This window comes from Macaca thibetana, chromosome 11 (genome assembly GCF_024542745.1).
Source record: "Macaca thibetana thibetana isolate TM-01 chromosome 11, ASM2454274v1, whole genome shotgun sequence".
NCBI classification, from domain to species: domain Eukaryota; kingdom Metazoa; phylum Chordata; class Mammalia; order Primates; family Cercopithecidae; genus Macaca; species Macaca thibetana.
The window spans coordinates 60,908,072-60,926,086 of NC_065588.1; the positions used below are offsets into that span (position 1 = coordinate 60,908,072).

The following is an 18,015-nucleotide window of genomic DNA, read 5'->3' on the forward strand; positions in this document are numbered from 1 at the left end:
ACTGAGTACGGCTGAATACAAGGGATGCGGGAAGCTACCGTTCCATGGATGTTGAAGTTCTTGTTTCTTGGTGCAAAGACATTCTGGAAGGCCTTCTGGTACTGAGGTGCAGCTGTCCAAGGTGAATGAGGCGCTGGAGTGGCGATCATCATGAAGAAGGGCTCAAAGTTGGACTTGTAGTCCAGAAAGTCCAAGGAGACATTAGCCTGACACATAAAAAGATTTGTCATCTCCTACCTTACCCAATAGATGAGTATTTAATAGATAAATGTCTTCTGGTGAGCAGACAGCACAGGGTCTTACTAGCTTTTAAGCAATCTTAGCACATGATCTCATGTCATAGCCATTTGCAAGCATATTGTTGGAACAAATATATTTGGTTTTTTGGCAATACTTTAAAGACTGAGAAGCATACCAACATAAGAAGGCAATGAAGATCTTGATGATTTTATATGACCTAGAAATCATGTCTCCCACAAAGAAGGAAACAGTAACGTGGCCATTTTAGTATTAACTTACACTAATGGAGATTATGGTATCTACATGTGATGCCTTAAAGAATGTAAAAAGAGAGTCAGCTTAAAACAGTGGGAAAGGTAGATTAAGTTACCTTAAACTTATGAAAATATGCAGAAAGTAGATGTCATAAATTATGCACTGAAGTAGTGAATAACATTAGATTCAAATACATCCCACTAGAGCTTTAATACATGGACTTACATTTTTCCTTTGCTTATCAGAAGATACTTTATGAAAATGAAAGCATGCTACATATATATTGTTTTTCATTGTTCTGAAGTAATTTCATTTATTCCCAACAATAACTCAAAAGATACTGACTGTATCTATCTCCTATAACCCCTCCATCTACCTTTCACTCCAGTCCCATCAGCTTCCTTGTGGTTTCTCAAATACGCCAGGTACACTCCTGCCTCAGGGCCCTCCCACTTACTGTTCCCTGACTCTGTAGCACTATTCCCCAGATCTGCACAGCTCATTCTCACCTACTTCGAGTTTCTGCTTAAATGTTATCTAAGTAACCTCATACCCTAACTAATTTCTCTAACTGATCACCAGTTAATGACACAACACATAAGACTGTGTGTGTGTAAGTAAAATTACCTTCCACAGAATCAGAGACTTTGCTTCATTTACTGCTGAATACTGGCTACACTAGGTGCTGAACTATTGAGTGAATGAATATATAATACTATGGAAGACTGTCGTTAGAAATGCCTCAGAATAGGAAAGTCTCAATTTAACCTGCTTTCAGTAATTTTTATATATAAATACCCAATGCCCAAATAAATCCAGTATCCCTATCCCTCCATTCTCATAATGGGGGCCTGTGAAGCTGCCATCTTGTAGCTTGTGAGTAAAACTGGGGTCAAGAGTAGGTACCCTTACAAAGTAAAACCTCTACAAAGTAATCTCTATAGTCGACAAGATTAACCTTTGGAAAAGGGATTTGTTGCTGGAATTTCAAGAGCATTAGAGCTGAGCCTGGCTTATACACAAAGAAAACACCCTCAGGAGTTTGTAATCAGCTGGAAATACTCTTGGGCAGTTAGACCAAGTTACTGTGCATTTATATTACCCAACACAAACAAGTAAGATTATAGGTTTTCTAGGCAGAGTCTTCAATCAAATGTGAGCCAACCCTGTAAGGACAGAGCTACAGGGCTTCTGCAACTCACCAAAACATCTGTCAGGTAGTCCACGCTATAGTTTTCACCATGCTTCCGTGCCTTCCCATTGATAGACAGGGTGTAATTATAATACTTAGAATTCTTTTCCTATTAAAAAGAGGAAAGTCAAATTTGTTATGAGGTCAGTGCACAAAGTAGAAGTCTGAATCCATGCTGGGCTAAACTATACTCTGAGCAGTGATAAGACATTAAAAAGATAATTACTCAAGTCAATACTGAATTGGAGTTTTTGACTAGGGTTTTATTAAAGACAAGCACAGTTTCAATTGTACATTCTAGTTAAAAAGCCAGAAGTAGATCAGGTAGAAAAGCAAACTACTTTGCTAAACCATGTACAATGCAGGAAAAACATCCCAGAAAGGACTGACTCACAAGTCAATAGACCTTTTTTTTTTTTTTTTTAAATATGAGACTGGGTCTCTCTCTGATGCCCAGACTGGAATGCAGTGGCACAATCATAGCTCACTGCGGCCTCAAATTCCTGGGCTCATGTGATCATCTTGCCTCAGCTTCCCGAGCAGCTAGGACTACAGGCACATGCCACCACACCCAGCTAATTTTAAAATTTTTTGTTGAGATGGGGTCTCGCCATTTTGCCCAGGCTGGTCTCGAACTCCTGAACTCAAGAGATCCTCCTGTCTCTGCCTCCCAAAGTGTTGGGATTCTAGGCATGAGCCACTACACGTGGCCACAAGTCAATAAATTTTAAGGTTTTAAAATGACTAATTGTAATAGCAAATAAAGTTATGTCAATATCAGAGCTAAATTAAACATATTCTGCATCTGTAGGGCTGCATATAATTGTCACTGACTTCAGTAATCACTCACCAAGGCATACCAGTAACTCCAACCCAGAGGAACGTGTTCTAGTCCACCTGCATCTGGGGCTCCGTACTGAAAAGCAAGACAAGTAGGGACAGTTACAAGTCCTTAGATATGACCAGACCAGAAAGAAACAGGAAATTTTAGAATCTTTTTAGACCAGTGCCTGAAACAGACACTAGTCAAAAATAAACTCTAATAATCCTAGGAACTTCTAAAGCCAGAGTTGGCAAACTACAGCCAGTGAGCCAAATCTGGCCTGATGACTTCTGTATGAACAGCAAGCTAAGAATTTGTTTTAACAATTTTCAAATATAAAAGTTAATCAAAATAAGAATATTTTGTGAAATGTGACAATTATATAAATTCAAATTTTAATAATGATAAAGAGTTTTATTGGAAGACAGCCACATTCCTGTACATAGTGTAGTGTCTGTGGCTGCTTTCACGCTACAGTGGCAGAGCTGAATAGTAGCAACAGAGACATATGACCTGCAAGGCCTGAAATGTTTACTATCTCACCCACTACAGAAAAAGTCCACACAGCCTATCCCACGCAGCCTATTCATGGGGTGAATGCTGACCTGCTGATACCATAGACTGAATAGTCCAATTGACCCTAAGTAGTTCAAATAATCAGACTATGAGCTATCGACTTATTATACATTGAACATCCCAAATCTGAAAATCTAAAACTTTTTGAGTGCCAACATGACACTCAAAGGAAATGTTCACTGGAGCACTTCACATTTTCAGATTTGGACTGTTTCAGATTTGGACTGTTCAATATCATGCATATATTTCAAAATCCAAAAAATCTGAAACGCAAAATACTTCTGATCCTAAGCATTTTGGATAAGGGATAATCTGTATTTCAGTTGCCCTGCAGATGAAACCCACTTTTCGAACTTGATTTATCTGATGAGATGAATAAAATAAAGAAACCACAGAATTATCCCCCTTTATCCTTACAAGGTTTAATGCCATCCACTTAAGGCAGAATTTAATCCCTGAAAACAAAATCTTTCTACTTTAACGGGCTCTTAATTTTATATACACATCAGATGTCCTTCAACATGCAAAGCAGTGTAAGCTGTCTTTATGACCCATAGCCCCAACCAAATGACCCAGTATCCACAGTTCCTAGTTCTCATGATCCTTTTCAAACTGACTCACCTTCCTGCAGACTCACAAGGTTGCAGATTCCCCCAATTATTGGGGGGAGGGGAGAATTAACAGAAAATCCAGATCAGGTATTAAGATCTCTAGCAACTACAGATAAAGAGTATAAGTACATTTTCTCTTTGTCTTGAACCCCTAGTTTAACTGTAAGAGCTAACCCCAAACATTCTGAAACAAACTATTTCCTTTAAGCTTGGACTCTGGGTAACAGCTAAGGCCAATGTGTGAATGTGGGCACATGGAATCTAGCCTTGACAGGTCACCGGGCGTATCCCTCCATCTAGGTCTACAAGGCTGGTGTACCAGCTGCTGGCCATATACTTTAATGACCTGCAGGACCCTGACTCTGGGTACTTCATCACTAATCTCTCCACATTTTGTTGCCACTTTTCACATTACAAAATGAGTTAAGCATTAAGTTGTTATAATTCAGAAAAGATTCTAAAAATCTGAGGAAAGATTCTAAGATGAAAAAATGTCTTCAGTTAGGTACTGGTAACAGGGAATGGAAACAAAGATACCATGACAGCCACATGACAAACAGAACTCCTGAGGAAAAAGGGATGACGCATCAGACAGCAGCACTCTTAGGACAATTTTTAAATACATGCTCCTGGGACTACTGAAAGGAAGAACAAGTACCCACATCATATAAATACACTGTACTTACCCAAATCATGTAAATATGTACATGTGTACTTATACGAACATATTTACATGATGTGGGTACTTGTTCTTGCTTAACAGGCAGATTCACAGAAAACAGCGTACACCAAGAAATCCTTTAACATTAATTGATACTAATAATAAAATTAACATGAATTATATTCACATTTTAAAAGTCATTATAAAAAAAGAAAGAGATCATTGAACATACCTCATTTAAGTATTTCCCTGCAAAAAAGGTCTGATAACCACACATTGATCTGAGAATTGCTGGGAAAGTATTTGGTTCTTGGATCTTCTGCCAGGACTTGCTACTGCAGTTCCCCTCTAGAGTGTTGTTCACAACATGATGATTATGTGGGTACTTTCCTGTCAGGATACTGGCTCTGCTGGGGCAGCAGAGAGCACTTGGCACATACTACAAAGGAAAGGAAGCAAAAAGGACAAAGTCACACAAGAAAGATGAACTTCTCATCATTGCTAAAGAGGGTAAAGAAAAGCTCCTTAATACTCTAACTTCAAATATGTCGTTTCTCATGGAATATACGTATTTTTTTCTACACATGACATACTTCAGGGCTGCTTTAAGTCACATAGTGGAGACATCAAAGCAGATAAAACAAACTGAGAATACAGATTTCTTTTTCAAGTGGCTTCTTTCTGCAGGATAATAGTAATTCTATTCTCATCTGCCATAGAGGTTTCTTTTTGTTTTTTTTTGAGGCAAGGTCTCACTCTGTCACCCAGGCTGGAGTGCAGTGGCACAAGCACAGCTCACTGCAGCCTCGACTTCCTGGCGCAAGTGATCCTCCCAAACAGCCTGGAGTACAGGCGCTTGCCACCACTCCTGGCTTTTTTTTTTTCTTTTATTTGTAGAGATAACATTCTTCCTATGTTGTCCAGGCTCATCTAAAACTCCTGGATTCAAGTGATCCCTCCACCCTGGCCTCCCAAAGTGCTGGGATTACAGGTGTGAGCCACTGCACCCAGCCAGAAATAATATTTATACATGAGGAGCACAGCATGGTGAGAGACGGGTCTTAACCAAAGATAGAATACTACCAGGATCTAATTGAGACACAGTGGTTCATTTGCAGGCTGATCTGCAGCTTTACACATTTCCTATATCACTTTAAACACTGGACACAGACTTTTTTCCCTACTGTAATTATATTTCCATTAGCTACTATCAGCAACAGACTTTCCCCATTCTACCCAATCATATTGGTACACATCACCCAGCCACTTCACAGAAAGGTAATACTAGCTTACACTTGGACCAGCAGAGAAGGAATGAGCATTTGAGCACAGACTCATGCCAAAATTGGGTATTATCCTTTTAATACTAGCAAGCCTTTTTGCCTTTCAAATTCGATTTGGCATTTTAAAATAACAGTGAGGATGAACATTCTCCACAGGTACTGACCAACTGTTTGTGTGTTCATATGCTTTGCTCATTTTTTTCCTCTAGGGCTGTTGGCCTCTTGTTACATAAGATTTAAGTTAAGGAAGAATTCAGTCATGATACAAATACTTCCCATTTTTACTTTTGCCTTTTAATTTTATTAGATGTTTGACTTCTTAAGTTTAAATTGGCAACTCTTAACTCTTTCCCTTTTTGCTTTCTGATCAATTTTATAGCCAGTACACAGTTTATCTTAATATTACATTTTGGCATCTGGTAGAGCAATTTCTCTTTTTTGAGACATTCTTACTCTGTCACTCAGGATGGAGTACAGTGGTGCGATCTCAGCTCACTGCAACCTCCGCCACCTCAGGGTTAAGCAATCCTCCCACCCCAACTTACCAAAGTAGATGGGACCACAGACAGGCACCACCATGCCTATATTTTGTTGTTGTTGTTGTTTTGAGACGGAGTCTCACTCTGTTGCCCAGGCTGGAGTGCAGTGGCACAATCTCGGCTCACTGCAACCTCCACCTCCCGGGTTCAAGTAATTCTCCTGCCTCAGCCTCCCGAGTAGCTGGGCTTATAGGTGCCCGCCACCACGCCTGGCTAATTTTTTGTATTTTTAGTAGACATGGGGTTTCACCATGTTGGGCAGGCTGGTCTTGAACTCCTGACCTCAGGTGATCCGCCCGCCTAGGCCTCCCAAAGTGCTGAGATTACAGGTTTGAGCCACTGTGCCCGGCCCAATGCCCAGGTATTTTTAAGTATTTTTAGTAGATATAGGATCTTGCCATGTTGCCCAGGCTGGTCTCAAACTCCTGAGCTCAAACAATCCACCTGCCTCAGCCTCCTAACGTGCTGGGATTATACAGCCACTGTAATTTTTTTAAAAAATTACTTTGATTATTCTCATCTATTTATTATTCCAGATAACTTTTGGAATCGTTTGAGTCTAAAACAATCTTGTTAAGATTACAACTAGAATAAACATTTTATTATATAATATTGTGTCTTAGTTGAGCACAGTGGCTCACACCTGTAATCCCAGCTATTTGGGAAGCTGAAGCAGAGGATTACTTGAGGCCAGGAGTTTGAGACCAGCCTGAGCAACAGAGCGAGACCCTATCTCTAAAAAAAAAGTGGAAAAAAAGTAGGCGAGTGTGGTGATGCATGCCTGTAGTCCCAGTTACTTGGGAAGCTGAGGCAGGAGGATTGTCTGAACCCAGGAGTTTGAGTTCAGGTCTTCAGTGAGCTATGCCACTGCACTCCAACATGGGCGACAGAGTGAGACCCTGTCTCAAAAAAAAAAAAAAAAAAGGAAAAGAAATGTATATAAAATGATGTGCATATCTATGTATCAGATATTTTTTATCTTACCACTCACATCATTTTGTAACTTACATAGGTCATAGCCATTTCTGGCCCCAACCAGTTACTCTTAGAGAGTTTATAAATTATAAATGAGGTCGGGCATGGTGGTTCACACCTGTAATCCCAGCACTTTGGGAGGCCGAGATGGGAGGATCACTTGAGCTCAGGGGTTCCAGACCAGCCTGGGCTACATAGTGAGTGAGACCTTTTCTCTACCTTTATATAAAATAAAAATAAACAATTATGAATATTTTCTTTGTCTCCCACCTTCTATTTTTCTAACTGATTACATGGAAGAAAAAAAAATTCATTTTTTCATTTTTATCTTGAATTCTAGTGATTTTAAAGGGTTTTCAATAATTCTCCTGTGTTCCTAGATAGAAAATCCAAACAATCAGAAGTAATTTTTCCAATATTTTTACCTCTTACTTCCATAAGACTTATGACAATGACTAGTCGGAACAACATTAAATGGAGCACTTGTTTCATCTCTAACAGCAATGCCCTGAGTCTTTTACCTTATGTATTTGAAATAGTCATCATAGTCAGGATGTATTCTTATAATAGCTTAATACATTACCAGGAAAGAATGCTAAAATTTCGGAGTATTTTCTAGTATCTATTGGGAAGAACAATAAATTTTCCTTCTTTCAATTACTTGTATCATGTTGGTAGACATATAATAAGCAACACCACGTAGTATATACTATAAGAAGTCAGGCATTGGCCGGGCGCAATGGCTCATGCCTGTAATCCCAGCACTCTGGGAGGCCACGAGGTCAGGAGATCGAGACCATCCTGGCTAACACAGTGAAACCCCATCTCCACTAAAAAAAATACAAAAAGTTGGCCGGGTGTGGTGGCAGGTACCTGTAGTCCCAGCTACTTGGGAGGCTGAGGCAGGACAGTGGCATGAACCTGGGAGGCGGAGCTTGCAGTGAGCTGAGATCGTGCCATTGCACTCCAGCCTGGGTGACAGGGCGAGACTCTGCTTCAGAAAAAAAAAGAGGCCGGGCGCGGTGGCTCAAGCCTGTAATCCCAGCACTTTGGGAGGCCGAGACGGGCGGATCATGAGGTCAGGAGATCGAGACCATCCTGGCTAATACGGTGAAACCCCGTCTCTACTAAAAAATACAAAAAACTAGCCGGGCGAAGTGGCGGGTGCCTGTAGTCCCAGCTACTCGGGAGGCTGAGGCAGGAGAATGGCGTGAACCCGAGAGGAGGAGCTTGCAGCGAGCTGAGATCCGGCCACTGCACTCCAGCCTGGGTGACAGAGCAAGACTCCGTCTCAAAAAAAAAAAAAAAAGAAAAAAAAAAGAAAAAAAAAAGAACTCAGGCATTGGCTAGGGCAAGGTAGCTCATGCCTGTAATCCCAGCACTTTGGAAGGCCAAGGAGGGCAGATCACTTGAGGTCAGGAGTTCAAGACCAGCCTGGCTAACATGGTGAAACCCCGTATCTACTAAAAATACAAAAAATTAGCAGGGCATGGTGGTGGGTGCCTGTAATCTCAGCTACCCAGAGGGCTGAAGCAGGAGAATTGCTTGACCCCGGGAGGCGGAGGTTGCAGTGAGTCGAGATCGCGCCACTGTACTCTAGCCTGGGCGACAAAGCGAGACTCCATCTCAAAAAAAAAAAAAAGAAAAAGAAAAAAAGAAGTCGGGCACTGACAGAAGTGCTCTACACCTATTAACTCAACCTCACAACAACTCTGAAGATGATTTTGGTACTCCCTTTTATAAATGGGGAGGAAACGGGCCAGAGAGGTTAGTTTGTCCAAGGTCACACTGCTAGAAAAGAGGCAGAGAGGGTATTCCAGACTAGGCGGTCCGGCTCCAGAGTCTGAGCACTTAAACTTAACACTGTGCTACTATTCAAGGGATTTCCTGATAGTAAGCTACCCTTACATTCGTAGACTACCATTCACTTGGTTATGTACATGGTTCTTGAAAATGAATTGATACTTTATTTTGAATTTCTGCATCTATATTTATGGGGTGTGTGTGTTGCTATTTGTCAGTTTTGGCTATCAGGGTTAATTGGGTTTTACCATGGAAAAGTTTACACAGCATACATATATCTTGATTTTTTTATAATCCATTTTCAAACCTCAAATGGTGAGGTTTAAAATAAAATTCTCTAGTTCTGAGACTGGCTTAGAAATATCTGCAATTCATCATCAATTGATAAGAGGTAATATTTCAACGAAAAGAGTTTATATCACATTAAATAAATCCTTCAAATCAGGCATTTAACAAGGAAAAAACCACATAGATCATACCAGATTCTCGAGAAGAGTGTTTCTTCTTAGAATACAAACAGTTAAATTAACAAAATTGAATTAGCTTTCAAACTTACAGCGCTGGAAAAAGTCATCCCCATCTCTCCGATGAGAGCTTTGGTTTTCTTCAGTGGTGTCTGTAAAAGTACGTAATTATCCATTAAACAATTTATTCCAATAAATTGAGACACACAGGCCAGAATTCCTGTTTGGTTACATCTTACTCAATCTTTTATTCCCAAATGGTCAGCTCTAAGCAACAGCCAAAGACAGTCCTGTATGATTCTAGAGAAAGGTTTGGTTCCAGCCAGCTCCATCCTGCGTAAAAGTGCAGGAGGTCAAAATGCTTGCAGGAAGGGAAAGTTCAGTCAATGGCAATAACATCTTTGTGCCCTTATTAGTCATCTGCCCCCATATAAGGCAGAGAGGGCAGACCTATTTCCATGAATTAATCTTTAGAAGTAGGATGTGGGAAATGATATACAAAGGGAACCTTCCGCCCTATAGAACAGAAGTAAGACAACAGTTGGATTCTGAAAGCCAGACGAGGCCCCAGGGCTGAGACTGATTCACACCTCACACACTCAGTGGTGGAGGTCAGACGCACACTGTTCAACTACCAGCTACTGTTGTCTGCATAGACCCACCAGCACCTCAGGATAAGGACTTGAACCAGGTGGTAAGCAGGCGTACACAGAACACTGTCAGGCAAAAGGCTACTCAGAAACTACTTTATGTCCTGCTTTTCATCTTTTGTTCAAAATCTAAGATCCTTACAAGTACAGAGACAATTAAGTTCCCCCTAGAGTGAGGACAAACATATGAAGACAGTCATTTAAATACGAATAAAAGGAATACTAATATTCTTCAGATTCCAGACAAAAAAAGCACTATTGTAAGAGGTCATTTTAGTTGTAATATGAGTCAGTTCATGATGATTCTGAGATACCTTTGAAACCTAAGACCATACTGAATGCAGTTTTAAGTATATTTTGTTGTGAAATAATTCCTTAAAGATCGCTAATCTAAGGCCGGGCACGGTGGCTCAAGCCTGTAATCCCAGCACTCTGGGAGGCCGAGATGGGCGGATCACGAGATCAGGAGATCGAGACCATCCTGGCTAACATGGTGAAACCCCATCTCTACTAAAAAATACAAAAACCTAGCCGGGCGAGGTGGCGGGCGCCTGTAGTCCCAGCGACTTGGGAGGCTGAGGCAGGAGAATGGCGTGAACCCGGGAGGCGGAGCTTGCAGTGAGCTGAGATCTGGCCACTGCACTCCAGTCTGGGCGACAAAGCGAGACTCTGTCTCAACAAAAAAAAAAAAAAAAAAAAAAAAAAAAAAAAAAACAAGATCGTTAATCTAAATATGTAAGTAGGTTAACAGGAGCCTCATTTTTAATAATGTATAAATGACTTTTCCCCATTGTTTTATATAAATACAAAACCTACGGAATCCATAAACTCAAAAGGATGAGGATTCTAACTTATCCAAAAAAAGCTCTGATAATTTCATGAGTAGATTCAGAAGAGGCTGCCAAGAGACGCCAGAGATGCAGAAGATCTTCGCCAACCTTCCGAAGCAAAGTCATCAACCATACTCTCCTCAAAGCCATCACTGGGTACCATCCTCAGGAAAAGAATACTGGGCTTAATGAGCCACTGGCTTGATAAAAAAAAAACCTGAGTTACTATGAGGACATTCGAAGACGAAATGAAGATTCAAAGAGTAAGTGGAGAAAAGGACCAGAGTTGACTGTATAGGACTTAATTGTCAAACTGATAAATATGTAAAACTATGAAAGAATATCTGATTTACGGTAATATTGTGTAATAACATTTATTAAACACAACGTGTGCCAGGCATTAATCTAGGTAGTGGTGGACAGAGGATAGTCCTTGCCCTCATGATCCCTGCACTCTCGGGGACTTAAAACAACTAACAGGTAAACAATCAGTCATTTCAGGTGGTGATAAGTGCTGTGAAGAGAATAAACCAGGATGATGTGATTGCAGCTGGTGGGAGGAAAGGGGAACTACTTTAGATGGGTGGTCAGGAAAGGCCTCTCTTTCAGGAGGTAACTCGTACGGAGAGCCATGCGATGAGGAGTCAGTCACGCAAAGATTCAGAAGATGTTTCAGGCTGGGTATATAGCAATACAAGGGCTGCCAGAGGAAGGAGAGAGGCACCTGGGAGGAAACAGAGAAGCCAGTGTGGTGATGGAAGCAGCTTACTGAGAAGGGAGAGGGAGGTAAGATGAGGTCAGAGAGGTAGGCAGGAGTCAGTGATGCAGGGCCATATAGGAATTTAGCTTTAGGCCCGGTGCAGTGGCTCACGCCTGTTATCCCAGGACTTTAGAAGGCAGAGGCAGGAGGACTGCTTGAGACCAGGAGTTTGAGACCAGCCTGGGCAACATAGCAAGACCCTGGCTCTACAACAAATACAAAAATTAGCTGGGCATGGTAGTGCGTGCCCGTAGTCCCAGTTACTTGGGAGGCTGAGGTGGGAGGATTGCTTGTGCCCGGAAGTTTGAGGTTATAGTGAGCTATGACTGTACCACTGCAATCTAGCCTAGGCAAGAAGAGTGAGACTTTGTCTCAAAAAAAAGTTATTAACTGTCATCTTTATACAGCTAACAATAGTACAAAAGATAATAATCATCTGTGCTTAATTGAAAAAGTCCCGGCTGGGCGCGGTGGCTCAAGCCTGTAATCCCAGCACTTTGGGAGGCCGAGACGGGCGGATCACAAGGTCAGGAGATCGAAACCATCCTGGCTAACACGGCGAAACCCCGTCTCTACTAAAAACACAAAAAATTAGCCGGGCGAGGTGGCGGCGCCTGTGGTCCCAGCTACTCGGGAGGCTGAGGCAGGAGAATGGCGAGAACCCGGAAGGCGGAGCTTGCAGTGAGCTGAGATCCGGCCACTGCACTCCAGCCTGGGCGACAGAGCGAGACTCCGTCTCAAAAAAAAAAAAAAAAAAAAAAAGAAAAAGTCCCAAACAAGAAACCATACTGTACCCAAAATGTGTATGTGTCTCTATGCAAACTAGAAGGAAAAATGAATCCTTAAGATCTAGGCAAAGACAGCGGCTGATCAAGTTAAGGTCACGCAAGAGTCTTTAAGCAGTAGCCAATTTCATGTCCTCATGTGGGCAAACATGTTTCTCTGCTCACCCCAAGCAGAATCCTTTTCATTAAAACCCTAAAGAATCATTTACTTTCCTGGTTCCATGTATAGTTGTTCTGAAATGACACTTCTGATAATTCTGTGGCTAAAAATGGAAATTGTTTTGCTTTCAATTAAGCAATGACATATTTATTCTTCCCCGGCCTGGCACAGTGGCTCACACCTGTAATCCCACCACTTTGGGAGGCTTAAGTTGGCAGATCACTTGAGGTCAGGAGTTTGAGACCAGCCTGGCCAATGGTGAAACCCCATCTCTACCAGAAATAGAAAAATTAGCCGGGCATGCTGGTGGGTGCCTGTAAACCCAGCTACTTCAGAGGCTGAGACAGGGGAATTGCTTGAACGTGGGAGATGGAGGTTGCAGTGGGCTGAGATGGCGCCACTGCACTCCAACCTGGGTGACAGAGCAAGACTCCATCTCAAAAAAAAAAAAAATTTATTCCCCTACCTTTTATCATAGTTTCTTCCATCACTTGCCTGAGGTTTTGGCCAAATGTCACTTTTCTTTTTTTTTTTTTTTTTTTTTTTGAGACAGAGTCTCACTCTGTTGCCCAGGCTGGAGTGCAGTGGCGCGATCTCGGCTCACTGCAAGCTCCGCCTCCTGGGTTCACGCCATTCTCCTGCCTCAGCCTCCCGAGTAGCTGGGACTACAGGCACCCGCCACCACGCTCGGCTAATTTTTTTGTATTTTTTAGTAGAGACGGGGTTTCACCGTGTTCGCCAGGATGGTCTCGATCTCCTGACCTCGTGATCTGCCTACCTTGGCCTCCCAAAGTGCTGGGATTACAGGCGTGAGTCACCGCGTCAGGCCAATGTCACTTTTCTTAAATGATTTTTTTTTCCCCGAGATGGAGTCTTGCTCTGTCACCCAGGCTGGAGTGCAGTGGCACAATCTTGGCCCACTGCAACCTCCACCTCCTGGGTTCAAGTGATTCTTCCGCCTCAGCTTCCCGAGTAGCTGGGACTACAGGCACATGCCACCATGCCCGGCTAATTTTTGTATTTTTAGTAGAGACGGGGTTTCACCATGCTGGCCAGGCTGGTCTTGAACTCCTGACCTCGTGATCTGCCCACCTCGGCCTCCCAAAGTGCTAGGATTATAGAGGTGAGCCACTGCGCCCAGCCGTGAATGATTTTTCAAAGAGCAACTTATGCTTCTGTGAAGAACAGTGTGTCCACCACACTACAATGATGTTTAAGTAAAATCAAGAAAGTGGTAAGAACAGTGTCCTGGCAAAATAAAAAATAAAAACAGAGTCCCACAGATACGTGGAACAAATACAATGAAATGTTAAAGATGATGCTACTATATAAAAGAACATTTCAAAGATGCCTGAAACATTCCACTATAAATCTAAATCATGTTGTAAGCACTATCTACAATCCTTTGACCTGAGTTAGTCTGGTAGGGGTTGACCACTGTTTATTTTGCCAACTATGGCAGCAATCTGCAATCTTTTTTAGGTTAGAGCTCTCTTTCCCCAAAAATGAAGATATTATATACAAAGTTTTACATGTAAATTAAGGAGTTCCATGATGTCACTGGCATCCCCGAATGTCACCTGCAGACTCACTGACCTATGATGTGATTATGCTGGTGTGGGTATGTGGAATGAAATCTGATTATCATCACAGTATTCTAGAACAGGAGAAAAAGCATGGTACTCTGAGATCATAAGATACCCAGGCTTTGTCCAGTATTAGCTATGTGAACCTTAGTCATGTCACTTAACCACCTTCCAGTTTTAGTTTCCTTTTAAGATAAGGATACTATGTACAGTAGAGGACTCCCGTGATGACTGAAGCACAAGTATAAAAATCCTCATGCTCTGCTCAGCTCCAAGTAAGTTCTCAAATGCTCTTGTCTTAGCTCTTCCCCTTGGAGTCCTATTTGGCAATTAGTGGTAGAATATTCTGAAAAAGGCTAGAAGAGAATCCAGAATTCTTGAGTTGGGAACATTAAATCTGACTTATCTCCTCTACTCAACTTTGGTACCTCTCTCCAGTAGAAACACTTATTTAAAAAGAGAATCTCGGCCGAGATAATGGCTCATGCCTGTAATCCCAGCACTTTGGGAGGCTGAGGTGGGGGGATTACTTGAGTCCAGGAGTTCAAGACCGGCTTGGGCAACCTGGAGAAATCCTGTCTCTACAAAATATTAAAAAATTAGCTGGACGTGGTGATGTGTGCCTGTAGTTCCAGCTACTAGGGAGACTGAGGCAGGAAGACTGCTTGAGACTAGGAGTTCAAGGCTGCAATGACCCTTGATTATACCACTGCACTCCAGCCTGGATAACAGAGCAAGACCCTGACTCAAAAAATCTGCTGCTGGCTTAACGAAGCAAATTGGATTAACATACTAAAAGGAAGAGACCTCAAATACACACAGACTACAGCCGTGGTTTATAAGAATTGAAGAGACTGAACTCTGAATACCTCATATTTAAGTAAAGAATTTTGTTTTCAACACCTAAAAAACCCTGACCTTTTAACTGAGTACTGTAGTCACTGCTAGAGAAGGCTTGCTTTTTCTGGACAAAACACTCTTCAAGGACCCAATTTTTTTTTTGTTTAAATAAAAAAGGAATGTTGTGAGCAGACAAGTAAGTGCAGTAGTTGGAAGAGTAGTGAAACTAAAGTGTAGGAGGAAAATTAAATCAAGATTGATGTCAACATGGCTTGGTAGAAACTAACAGACAATGAAGCATATATGGCAGGAAGAAGTGTGTAATCAAAATGCAAGCATCTTAAACATCAGCTATAAAAGACTCAAGCTCTTGAGCACAACCTAAGAAATATATTTTACAACTCGGGAAGAAAGATAGATAATGATTACCTTTATCAAGTGTAACACACACACTCACACACGGCCATTTTCTATTCTACTCTATTCCAGAGGAAATAAAAAACGTTGGTAGTCAACTGATTTCACAACTCACTCACGGGTTGGGACCATGGGCTTGAAGAACACTGAGCGAGGGTGTGTAACTACACAAGAAAAGTTAGGAACATCTTGCCTGGAGTATTTCATAGTCTCAGCATTCAGCTGAAAGCAAAAAGAGAACTGAAACGAATAAAGCAATAAAACATTTGGTTTTAAAGCGAAGAGAGGAATGCTGAACCCAGGGTTAGCGGACTCTGCCTCAACTACTCATGTCTTGGGCAAGTTGCTTTCTGGACCTCCATGGGGCAGGGGTTGGAGTGGATGTTTCCAAAGGTCACAGATTCCAGAATTCTGCAATACACAAGCAAAATTAACTCGGGGGGAAAAAAAAAAGAAGTCTTGTGACAACACCCATTAGATAGAAAATGAAACACTGACAGTCTCTAATGCAACAGTCAGGTGTTCAATCAGACTAATTGAATTTTCTTGATTCTTGTGAGGCAAAACACACCCTCAATAGTTCGACGGTCGGCCTACCAGATTAGTTCACTTCAGGCTTTTTTTTTTTTTTTTTTTTAAGACGGAGTCTCGCTCTGTAGCCAGGCTGGCGTGCAGTGGCCCAACCTCGGCTCACTGCAACTTCCGCCTCCCGGATTCAAGCGATTCTCCTTCCTCAGCCACCCAAGTAGCTGGGACTACAGGTGCGCGCCACCACGCCCAGCTAATTTTTGTATTTCTAGTAGGGACGGGGTTTCACCATGTTGGCCAGGATGGTCTAGATCTCTTGACCTTGTGATCCGCCCCCTCGGCCTCCCAAAGAGCTGGGATTACAAGAGTGAGCCACCGCGCCCAGCCCAGTCTTATTCTTATAGACATCAGATACAGACATTGTATACAGGCACAAATGTGGAGGTCGTCTAGGTCCCTCATAAAGGGGACTGGACTTGTCTTTGATCCTCTAATCCAAAAGAAAAACAATCAGGGTTTGAGTGCTTTTAGCCAGCACCTGATCCTCATTGGTTCAACCCATCCTCCACTGGTCTCCACATGTTTATCTTGAGATATTAACGTAAACTCCACAGCAGTACGGTCCAGACTAGAAGCTGTGTGTGCTGTACGCAAGTGCCTCAATCCAGAAGGGAAATGAGTGTTGCAGTCCCTAACACCGGCATAAAGGGCCTCACGTGGGAAAACCAAACCTACCCAGGGATTAGACAGCCAGTTCGGGGAGGGGGGATGGGCACCGGGAAAGAGAGCAAGAAACCGGGGAGTCAGCCCCAGAGATAGAGGGGCGGGGCAGAAACAGAAGAGTTACCATGCCGCCGAGCACTTCGTCCTGGTCGTCCGTGAGGAGCAGCACCACGTTGGGCCTCCGGGTTCCCGCTGCCACCCCGAAGACCCCCAGGCAGCCGCCCAGCACCAGTAGCAGCAGCGCTGGGCTGCAGGAGGGCAGGTGGCGGGGGCTGCCCTGCCGGAGCCGACCTGGGGCTAGAGGCAGGAGCTGCATGGCGGACAGGCTCCGGGGTGACCCCGGGACGGGAAGGAGGGACGCACAGGTAGCTGAAGGGCGAAAGGCCAACCAGCCGAAGGAAGAAAAAGCCGTGCCTTGAAGGCCGGTGGCTGGGGTCAGGCGTTTTCTCCCTAGGCGCGATCACGTGAGCCGGGGACAGGGGGCGGAGCACGCAGAGCGGTCACGTGACGGTCGGCGTGGGCGGGGCCGCGGACAGGCGCAGCCGGGAGGGAGGCACCAGGCAGTGGCGGAAAAGGGGCGGAGAACCGGAAAAAAGGGCGGAGAACGGGAAAAAGGTCGAGACCCGTGCATACCTCACGCGCAGGCTCGGGTTGCGTTCTGGTAGGACCTGTTTCTGAGTGCTTGGTGGAAAGATTTAAATTGGGGGAAGAGAAGATGAAAAGCAGGAAAGAGTTGGCAAATACTAAGCAACAGATTAAGGAAGAGACAAGAGGACTGTACTTAACAGATACTATTATCAGCTGGTGAGGAAAGTAGACTCTACCATATTTAATCTCCAAGTCGAGGGGCACTTACTCAAGGCCCAGATGTTTAATCGTTTTTTATTTTCTCTACAACTTGTGAAATAAGTCTTAACATTCTCATTTGGCTCAGCCATTAAATTTGGAACTGGATTCCAGTTCAGCTCTCAACTCCAAAGCCTGATTATGTTCTGCTTTCCTCAGCTGACATTGTAGTTTGAAACAATTTAGGGATGTCCTGATCCTAATGGTCCTTGCTGACTTTTTAAACACCCTCTTGGAAGATTTTGGAGGTTGTGCAGATCGAACAAAAATCTTGAAACATGGTCATCCAACTGCATTATTAAGTAATCTTTAGCGGGGAATAGCCCTTGAAACTAGTTCCAGATATTTCTGTGGCCTCTCTGGAACAATTTTACTTTGCCCCTCTCCTGACGTCTATAAAAACAGATCTGATCGGGCGCGGTGACTCACGCCTGTAATCCCAGCACTTTGGGAGGCTGAGGCGGGTGT

The 18,015-nt window shown here is 43.0% G+C and overlaps 1 protein-coding gene across 1 annotated transcript in view; it reads right to left on the reverse strand.

Annotated features, from left to right (window-relative positions):
* Positions 1-17,189, reverse strand: part of GNS (glucosamine (N-acetyl)-6-sulfatase) — a 45,550-nt gene extending 28,361 nt beyond the window's left edge. Inside the window, exons 1-6 of the mRNA XM_050748422.1 lie at positions 16,826-17,189; positions 9,515-9,574; positions 4,591-4,797; positions 2,538-2,603; positions 1,698-1,796; positions 39-206 (exon numbers count right to left, since the gene is read on the reverse strand). Of these exons, the coding sequence (XP_050604379.1) occupies positions 39-206; positions 1,698-1,796; positions 2,538-2,603; positions 4,591-4,797; positions 9,515-9,574; positions 16,826-17,017 (792 nt within the window). The 5' untranslated portion in view covers positions 17,018-17,189. The remainder of the gene's footprint in view (positions 1-38; positions 207-1,697; positions 1,797-2,537; positions 2,604-4,590; positions 4,798-9,514; positions 9,575-16,825) is intronic.
* Between the last annotated feature and the right edge of the window lie 826 nt (positions 17,190-18,015).